The sequence below is a fragment of the Sesamum indicum genome, linkage group LG16 (assembly GCF_000512975.1).
Source record: "Sesamum indicum cultivar Zhongzhi No. 13 linkage group LG16, S_indicum_v1.0, whole genome shotgun sequence".
In the NCBI taxonomy this organism is placed as follows: Eukaryota; Viridiplantae; Streptophyta; class Magnoliopsida; order Lamiales; family Pedaliaceae; genus Sesamum; species Sesamum indicum.
In genome coordinates this window covers 414,709-425,074 of record NC_026160.1, presented here as the reverse complement: position 1 = coordinate 425,074, position 10,366 = coordinate 414,709, and the positions used below count along the sequence as shown (strand labels likewise).

At 32.3% G+C, this 10,366-nt stretch overlaps 1 protein-coding gene across 1 annotated transcript; it reads left to right on the top strand.

Annotated features, from left to right (window-relative positions):
• Nucleotides 8,324-9,257, top strand: LOC105178468. Its single transcript, XM_011101938.2, has one exon. The coding sequence runs from the start codon at nt 8,466-8,468 to the stop codon at nt 9,135-9,137; it is 672 nt and encodes a 223-aa protein (XP_011100240.1). The 5' UTR covers nt 8,324-8,465; the 3' UTR covers nt 9,138-9,257.

Here is a 10,366-nt window from a genome sequence, read left to right as displayed (position 1 = left end):
ATAAATTTAGAAAATCACATGTATTCATCAATTGCAGAGGAGTAATTGGTAACTTTTGAGAAGAACCTTCTTATGATTTGGAATGTTGTCTCTATTGAATCCCCACACGCACTGAGTTGAATGCAACAGGTTTCCTATAAAAATTACTAATAGGTAAAAAAAACATTTCTAAACAGAAAAAACAAAAAAAAAAAAAATTCTGAAAATTCTTACACAAATTATATTTGTCCGAATCAAATCAATTACATGACAAGTATGATACACATGTTATGTTATTATTGCTCATTTTTTTTTAACTGTTAAACAGACGACAAATGTATTATACTTATCATATAATTAGTTCTAGTCTGGACAATCACCCCGATTCCCAATCATTGTGAAGTCCTACTTTTCCGTCTGTGCTTAAATTTCTACTTCACTTACTGTCATTACTAGAAAACCTATGATATTTCGTCATGGTTAATTGTTATAGTCAAAAGTAAAAATCGTAGTGAATACTAATAACCGCAACTACCCTAGTAAGTAATCGTTGGTCTGCAGGCGAGCCAAAAAATAGTAGCGAATAAGATTAATCATGACAATTCAACAAGCATTAACTATTATTTCTACAAGCAAGACCAAAATATTAGTCATACTTAAAAATGATAGAAATCAATGTTTTGATTAGAGTCAAAGTCGTAATAAATGTTGATTAACTGTGATTAAAATTTAAATTTTCATATTAATTTTATTTGGAAGTAGTAGATTGTATAATTTAACATAATTTGCAACCAATAATAATAACTTATAATATCTGGAATAATTCATATTCAACATATCTAATTTTTAACGGTCCTATGAATTCAACATATCTAACAAGGATTTAAATGTCTGCTCGAAATTTGGATCGTTGTTCTTAAGAGGTATCAAAATATAAGATTGATACAATCGGAATCATTTACATAGTAAAATTCATGATGTCATAAATAGGATATACGAATTTTCGTGATTGTTAGAAACTTCATATTAGGGGCTTCCATAAATCGGTCGAATCAGGAATCCCATCAAAAGACATTTGTGTTTCTACAATGTTTCTCAACAGTGAAAACTTCTGTAGCTAAGGGCCCAAAAGTCTTGATTTTGACTAAGTACACACCTACTATTGCCACTGATTACAACGCACATCAAAGAAGAAATTTCCAAGTATACCTAAAGCAGTGACCAAGAGTTGAACAACACATTAATGTTCTTCTCATTTAGACCATGTTCACTGCTCCAATTAATACATAACAGCTAAGTCACCCAGAAATTATAAGTTGGCTTCAGTGCACAATCACCGTCTAATAGTTTCAAGAGGATGTTTCGGCGGCAAGAGTTTATTTGAAACATCTGGAACAAAATACATTTTGGTCCCTCAATAATATTACTAAAACAAGTCTGGTCCTTGAAGTTGTGAATTTTTTACAGTGTTCGTCCTAGTCGTTATGTCTCCGTTAAATATGGTCAATCGCCAGGGTTAGTGGTTAACAATAGATACTGTAACAAATAGTCATTAACCACAACCGTGCGTTGGCATGGTGTTTACGAGGGTGGCTAAAACATTACATGGCTAAAAGGAACGACAAATGTTTACCATCACTTTCAGATGTGACTAATAATTTTTTCATGGTGCAAACACTTTTTTGCATCAATTATTTAGTAATGATTGATAATAGTTATTTCTATGATGTTTAACCATAACTATTAATATGCTGCCAAGAGTAATATCGTTTTAATGAGTGGAAATAAGCTGAATTTTGTCCTCAAATTTGTTACTAGCAATATATACCTGATTTCGCCCAATTTTTGGTGCCAAAATTCAGCCCATTTCTCCCTTTTTTGCATTCACATGCTGTCAAGTGCGCATTTTCATTAGTTTTGACACATAATGGCTAGACCCAACTCTATTCAAAATTGGTAATTTTAAAGACAAAAATATAACTTTTGCGGGACCAAAATCGTCATAGTAATATTGTTTAGGGACCAAAAAAGGATTTTTTTCGAAACATCTTATAAACTCCTATATTTTATCTATAAGATATTTTAAAAGTTTAAAGATGTTGAATTTTGTTTAACATAAGCTCTTAAAATTATTTGGATATAAGATGTTAGAGTACTTAGCATAACAAGTTTTTTTATTTGTAATAATGATGAAAAAAACCATCAAACTATTAGAATTTATAATCATATCAATAAATAATTTTGCTTCTGAAGGAAAAATATCAATTCTATGAAGAGTAAAAATGAAATACTAACAAAATTATGGGCGTATTTTTGTCTATTCTATGTCAATATTAAAGAGCTTATAAGAAGTTTTAGAAAATATTTGGTGAAGTTAATATATATATATATATATATATATATTTAAAAAGAGCTAATAAGATCCTTAAGCTCTTAAATAAATAAATAAATTGCCAAATATTTTTCAAGAACTTATAAGCTACCAAACATTTTATAAGATACTTTTAGGAGCTAATCTGATTAGTTATCTGATTATGCTGTATATATCTTGCAAATGTTTGAATGAAATTATTACCAAGTAAGATATCAGCACCTGTATCATCAAAGTAAATAGGAGGTGTTTTTACCCTAAATTAGGGTGTTCTGAATGATCTTCCAAATCATGATCTTAGCTTCTCGTATTCACTTATTGAGTATATTAGAATCTTTTGTGAAAAATCCCTTCCTGCAATAACGTATAAGGTTTTCCTAACTTTTTTAGGAAAAACTCCAGATTTAGTCGTGCAAATCCCTGATTCTGAATTAAATAAATTGCAAAATGCTCTATCTTATATTGTTCATATAACATACCAACAGATATATATATAGAAGAGGGACTAGAGATTCAATCTTTATGTTAACACCATCAAGACTAAATTCCATACCGTTACCTTTTCTTCTCCATGGTTCATGATCTTTGAGAAAAGTTAACCCCAAACTTATACTCCTATTTTCTCATCCGGCTACTCTTGCAACTAAAATTTCGTGGCTTGCTATTTCTAGCATGCTTTCATATCTACCAACAACAAGTTGCTGCAAATAATAGAAGTCATCACAAGGAAAATAATTCTTTTTCTTAGTGATGTCAAATATAACTTGTATTTATTTTCATCCTTCAAGGCATCTAAGTTTTACGTTATCTTCCCTAATATCTTGAGGAGCTAAAGTATGTAATAACTCACTTCTCCTTCCTTTTGTAACTTGTGATCCTAATGTTTGAAAAGAACATTCTGCTACTAAACTCAGTTTTAGAGCTATGGTTCAGTCTAAAACTGGGTGATCTTTTATAACGATATCGGCACCACCTATTCTAGGTATCCTAATTGGATCTGGTGCCATTACCTCGATAAAAATTCCTTAAAAATTTTAAAAATCTCAATATACTCTTTTCTAAGAAATAAATAAGAATAACGTGTGTTGGAAAGGGCATAAGCTATTCTGTAAGTGATAAAATATGGTCTATTTTCTTCTTTCATTAAATCTTTTCTTTTAAAATCCTAATGAAGGGTTAATTCTTTGATTAACTTGATGAAGGTCAAGAATAAGTGCCTCACTCACGAGAAAAGTCCCTGCATAAAATAGCACAGTGTATATGATTCGTAGTTCATTAGAAGTTTGGTTTGTTTTGAGTTGGTCAGTCTCGAATACTGCCAGATATTTTAAAAATTTAAATATTTTGAGTGTAATTCATTAGCCCCTTCGAAAGCACCATCCCCAGAAGCCACTTTCATGTCACAAAATCTTGCTCCTCTATTAAACTCCTCGATTAATCAATGAAGTTGGAACCTTCAATATGCTAATCTAAAGATATTTCTTTTTCTTGGATCAGATTAGATTCTACCAATAGCCTTGAATACAAATATGAGAGAAAGATAAAGCTTTCACTTATAGAACTATAGATATGTTGCTCCAGTGACATTTTAAGACAATGAGTCTCAAAGTGATTACCATGACCTGCAAGTGTAAATATACCATATGAATATCTTTTCTATTGCTAAAGTTATAGTAAAAGCTTTGACATGATTCAAAAGCTCTAACATCTTATTTCATTAAGTATACAGACACAAACACACGATGATTGCATTGCCCCCTGTAGTTTGTTTTGTCTCCAATTTGGTGTTAGAGTTAATTATTGCTGGTATTTGTAGTGTTTCCAGAAGAAAATAATTTTATTTTTTTATTTCTTTTTCTCATTTCATGAAATAAGTTATTAGCTTTTATTGATGTTTTCTTTTTAATTTGTTTTTTTTTAATCATATTATTTCTTATGAACTTTAATGTTTGAAGGCGTGAACTTTAATTGGGACGGATCTTCTTTTTGGAAGCTTTGATTGATGCAATTAAGCAAATTTGTCGGAACAATGCTCTTAAGGTATCTTGCTCCTCTTTTTGTTTACAATCCAACTTTTGCATGTTGTAGTTTTTGAACAGGGTAAATTATATTTTTTGTCTCATAAGTGGACCTATTTTTAACTTTGGTCCAACACTCAGGTCAATTCGCACATTGACTCCTATATATGTTTTTTTTTTTTTTCAATTTGAGGACCAATGGGGGATCTCTGTCCAATTGATAACGGCAGTTGCTCTCTCCGTTAGTCAATACAAACAAAATAAGGGTAAATTACATTTTTTATCCCATAAGTGGACATGTTTCTAATTTTGGTCCCACACTCAAGTCAATTCGCACATTTATGTGTGAGATCAAAATTGGATAATTTAGTACACGTCCACTTATGGGATCAAAGTTGGTAAGTTTTAACGATTTAATTAATATCAATTTAATTTAAATAACTTAATACTTATTTATATTTCTATTTCAATTCTTTTCATTTATAATATTTGGACATGAAGCCCAGCTGGACAGGCCACCAAGCTTTGTTAAAGTTTTCCCGGACTATTAGAACAAGAATGTGGACGGGGCTCTGGGTGGTGGAAGTAGTGATAAGATTGTTTGTTTTCTTTTTTCTTTTTCCTTGTACATTTTATAATTTTACTTCTAAACCTATTTTCTTTTCTATAAGGAGAGTTGCGCGTCCTAGTTGCCCCCATATGCAATTGAATCAACTGCCAACAAGCCACCAGAAGTGGACCTTTGGTGATCAGCAACAAGTGTCGCGTTCTTATAATGGGGTTGATAGACCTATTTCCATTCACCAGTCAACCCAGCAACTTCATTGCACTACCTCTAGCAGATAGCCAGGCCATGAGCTTCATGATTTTCGATAGATGGTGCCGATGATTATAGAATACCTTAGGCGCCAACTATCACCATTCGTGCCAGCCAGTAACCCCTAATTAACCAGTTGTTCACCCTAACTCCACCCCCCTCTGTTTTTAAAATCGGAACGGAATGGCCGGTCCAACCGGGAAATGGCCATGTATCCGGTCCGGTTCGTATGGTAAAACCCACCTCAGTGACCCAGTTCGAACTGGTCAAAACCCTCAACAATCGATCAACCCGGTTTTCATTTAAAAAAAAAGAAACACTGAAAATTGTGCAAGAGATGAAGAAGGGGAAAGGTAAAAGAAGGTGTGGAGAGAGTGTGGGAGAAGGAGAAAGATAGAGAGAGAATATGCTTAGAGGAGAAGGGAGGGAGAAAATAATAGATATTAGGTTTTAGTGATGGAGAAAGAGAGGGAGGGAGAATGTTATAATTATGAAAAAGTTAATTATATTAATTATAATTATTATTTAAATTGTATAAATTATATGTACTGTATAAATTATTCGATCTGTATAAAAATTATATAAATATGAATTCATAAAATATTATAATTGTCTTGAACTAGATTGACTTCGTATATTTTTTATTAAATTGTTGTTGGAAAATTTATTGGGTTGTATATTTAATTTATTTGAAATGTATATATAGTGTAATAATATGTGCTACATATATGTGTATATACATTATAATTCGGGTTAATCGATTTTTTAAATTTGGTCTGACGGATTGAACTAATGACTCGATAACTTGATCGATTCGATCCCTAGTCCGATTTTGAAAAAATTTCCACCAAATAATTTCATTAGATATTTATTAAAATAGATTTGCAATGTATGACCCATATGACGACCCATGGCAAAGATAGTGCAATTTGCGACGACTTTGTGATGGTTGGTTCTTCCGAAATTTATGATCAATTTTCACCAAAAATAGATGTCAAGTCCGTCAAATGGTTTGAGATGGGTTCCCACGGCAACATTTTGTCTGTTTTTTTTAGGGGGTCGAAAAACGTAATTTATTCTCTGTGATATGAAAAATAAGCAAAAAATTCCTTGTAAAAAATAAAATAGCAAATTACTTCCTGTGTTTTGAAAAATGAAGAAAATTACTCCCCCCTCCCAATCTAAACCATTGATAGGGGGATAATTTACTTCATTTTTTGAAACACAGGAGGGTAATTTGCTAAAAAAAACTTCATAGGAGGGTATTTTCTAATTTCACATATCACAGGGGATTGAATTGCATTTAATCCTTTTTCGTTTTGCATGAATTGATTTTAGCAAATTAATTCTATAACTTTAAATTTTCGGCAATTTTATTCCTTTTTCGATTAAGTTGGTCGGAATTGTATGTGACTTGTACATGACTCAATTGAACGATCCCGGCAGAAAAGAGTTAAAATTATCAAAGCTTTAAAGTTATAGGACTAAATTACAAAAATCAATTCATGCAAGGCCAAAAAAGTCACCCCTAAATTATAAGACTAAAATTATATTTTTTTTATACTAAAAAGTTTTAGAATAAAACGTTGTTCTCAAACTTGAAGTTGTAGTTAAAAAACAATATATTAGCGAAAGTAATAAGAGAAACATTCGTTATATATGCAATAATACATTATGTACTAAGAGTTTTCAAAAAAGAAGTTTAAAGTTCATTTATGTATATAGCATTCGCGACAACACGAACTTAGTGTATATTATCACAATGATATCCCAAGAAAATTGATCATCATATTGACAATATCATTCAGTATTATTGTCTATACATACCTTATAAAACCAACTGATTAATTTTTTTTTTTATATGGGAAAATCAAGTTATAAATTAAAGCAAATCAGAGTTGGACAATTGAAAATGCTTGCAACAGCAGAAAGAGAAGGGAGAAATGCAATTTTGGTCCAATTTTTTAGGGACGATCGTAATTTTAGTCCAGGTTCAATTCAAAATAGCGAATCGAAACAATAATTTTTTTTAAAAAATAACAATGTAAGGATAAAATATTTTTCCAGAATCGCACACATGATGTGCATGTGACCATATAAATTTGGGAATTTCTCCAAAATTAGCGAATTAGCTTACGTGAAAGTATTTTCCAGCCGAAGCTTACGTTGCAAGAGATAAGCACTGGCCGAAAAAAATACCACCACATATGCTAATTCATCGAATTTTGGAGAAATTCTCAAATTTATGTGGTCATGTGCGTATCATATGGGCGATTTCGAAAAAATTAGGGCATTTTGTCCTTAAATTGCTATTTTTTAAAAATTACTATCCTGATTCGTTATTTTGAATTTGATCTGGATTAAAATTATCATCGCTTCCAATAAAATGGACCAAACTTGCATTTTTCCTAAAGAAAATATCCAGAGCCTTCTAGCGATGGTCTCCGGTAAGTTTGATGGTTGAAAATTCGTTAAAAGAAGAAATGTGACGATTTTTAACATTAATTGATAACAAAAAGGGTAAATTACAACGACCTCTTCTGAGTTTGTCATAATTACGAATACTCCCTCGTTGTTTGAAAAATTATAAATATTTCCTTGATATTTGATGAAATTATGTAATCCTTAAATGGAGGTATGAAATTGTCAACTTTACCCTTACTGTATTTTTTTTTAAAAGAAAATTAAAAGCTTATAAAAAGATCGAACTAGATGGATGAAAAAAAATTATGAAAAAAATTATCCACTTAGTCCATAAATAAATAAATAAAATTATAATTTTTAATCCATAAGGCCTTTTTAGTCAGTTTATCATAAAAGATTGATAAAAATTTAATGAATTTAGCTAATTATTAGACGGCCATTAAAATAAGGGAAGTATTGATAATTTTTCAAACAATAAGGGAATATTCGTAATTATGCCAAAGTTCAGAGAAGGTTGTTGTAATTTACCCAAACAAAAATAAAACCTTTCTTATTAAAACTCCCTATTAATAGTGATTCATTAAATTAAGAGTCTCGCAAAACGTATATGACGCTTTTAAACCAATTTCAAAACTCATTAATTGAAAGCTCTATGTGTAATGTCTATTTAACCATGCACCTCCTTTTCTCTCTTCATAATATTCCACCATTACTTACCCTCCCTTCCCTCAACCCCATATGCATTCAAAACCTTTTGAATGAAAAGAGCCATTGCACATTTATAACAACATCAATTCTTCCATTACTCCATGCATATAAAGGATTAGTCAAATCCCGAAAACGCAAGGGGGAATCGATGGATATCCGCAGGGAAGAAGAATCAAGAAATGGTATTCGTGAATCGTACAGGGAACCAGATGAAGGGATCCAAGTTCCTCTCCTGGAGAACCAACCACCTCCAGCCGGGGCCAAACCACCAAAAACTCGGGCGCGGAAGGTCGTCCGGAAGGCATTCAAAGGAACAGCCCATCTCTCCAATCTCCTCCCCACGGGCTCCGTTCTTGCTTTCCAGGTTCTCTCCCCCGTCTTCACCCATGAAGGCAAATGCAAATCCATCGTCAGCCGAAGCACCACCCTCGGTCTCCTCGGATTCTGCGCTGCCTCGTGCTTTTTCTTGTGTTTTACGGACAGCTTCAGAGACGAGCGGGGCAAGGTCCGGTACGGCCTGGCCACCTTCCGGGGCCTCTGGGTCATTGACGGCTCATCCTGTGCTCTTCCACCGCAGGAAGCCGAGAAATTTCGGCTCCGGTTCGTGGATTTTTTCCATGCCTTATTGTCCATTGTGGTTTTCGCGGCTGTGGCGATGCTGGATAAGAATGTGATGCACTGCTTCTATCCCTCCCCGTCAGACGAGACCCTGGAAATTCTGACGACCTTGCCGGTGGCAGTGGGGGTGATCTGCAGCCTGTTCTTCCTTTTGTTCCCGACCAAGCGCCATGGAGTTGGATTCCCTCTGTCACCCCGTTAGTTAATCGATATGATCCTGAACTGAAATTCTTGGCATATAAATTTCAATGTCCGTTCTTCTTTTGGCCCATGAGAACATAAATTGATCTGAAATTGTTGTCGGAGAATGTTAAATGTTAGAGAAAAGTGTTAATTTTATCAACTTTATTAACCGAATTTTCATGTTTCATGAAATTTAGGTTTGACATCTGATTATTGATTGTTCGGAAGATGAAATCCGTCACTCTAATTTGCAATAGCAAAATGAAAATCAGGCTTTGAATTGGATTATTGGAAGCTGAAAACCTTAAGAAGTGGAAAACCGGGTTAATTATTTTTTCATTACAAAAAAAAATAAAAAAACTATATTAATATAATTTTTTTAAATATTATAATATTATTATTACGAGTTGCGGTTTCTAACCATTGACTCAATTAAAAAAATAATTTTTTTTTAAATTTAATTCAAAATTGCCACTTGGTGTCAATTGCAATTGCAATTCACATTTAATTGGCCCAATTCACAAATTATATTTTTTTATTTTTTTATAAATTAATTATATTTAAATACTTAAAATTATATTAATTTTAAAAATACAATGAAGCATACAAATGTAATGGCGTATTTTTTCTATACAATTCTAGAAAAATAAAATAAATCATACTGATAAGTTTGCGACAGTGTTGGAACCCTTTAATTGAAACTCAAGGTTGAAACCCGAGGCCAGATTCAGAATTTAGAAAAAAATGCAAGTAATTTTTGTGATACTATAAATGCATAAATTATTATCTTATATAAAAAATTAGCAATTTACTTTTATATATTTTTTAAAACATAATAATAAATAAAGTAATTTATTTTATATTTAAAAAATACATTATCGAATCATTTTATGAACTTTAACGCATGATGGGGTGAGCAGTCACTACACACAGAGTTTGTTCGCTTCAAATCAAGAGTTGGTAAGAAGAATGATACTATCTTTGTGTCTGAGGAGCTCATAGCTAGGAAGCAAAGTTTGAGATAACAAGACTATTAATAAAACAAGATCGTACAGTACAACAGTGCTCAACTGGTGGTTTCTCCCTCAACAGGCCAAGGGATACACTGATAATCCTCTATCTAATATCTTTCACAATAATGGTGGCTATTATATTCGATGGTCGTTCTGTATGTTCAAAGCGGCTCAACATTCCCTCCAATTGTGGTAAATGCAAGCAGCCAGGAATGCACGATAAGCCAAGTTAATT

What these genes read in the sequence shown, in the direction of transcription:
- LOC105178468 (XM_011101938.2), top strand. Translation starts at nt 8,466, where the DNA reads ATGGATATCCGCAGGGAAGAAGAATCAAGAAATGGTATTCGTGAATCG.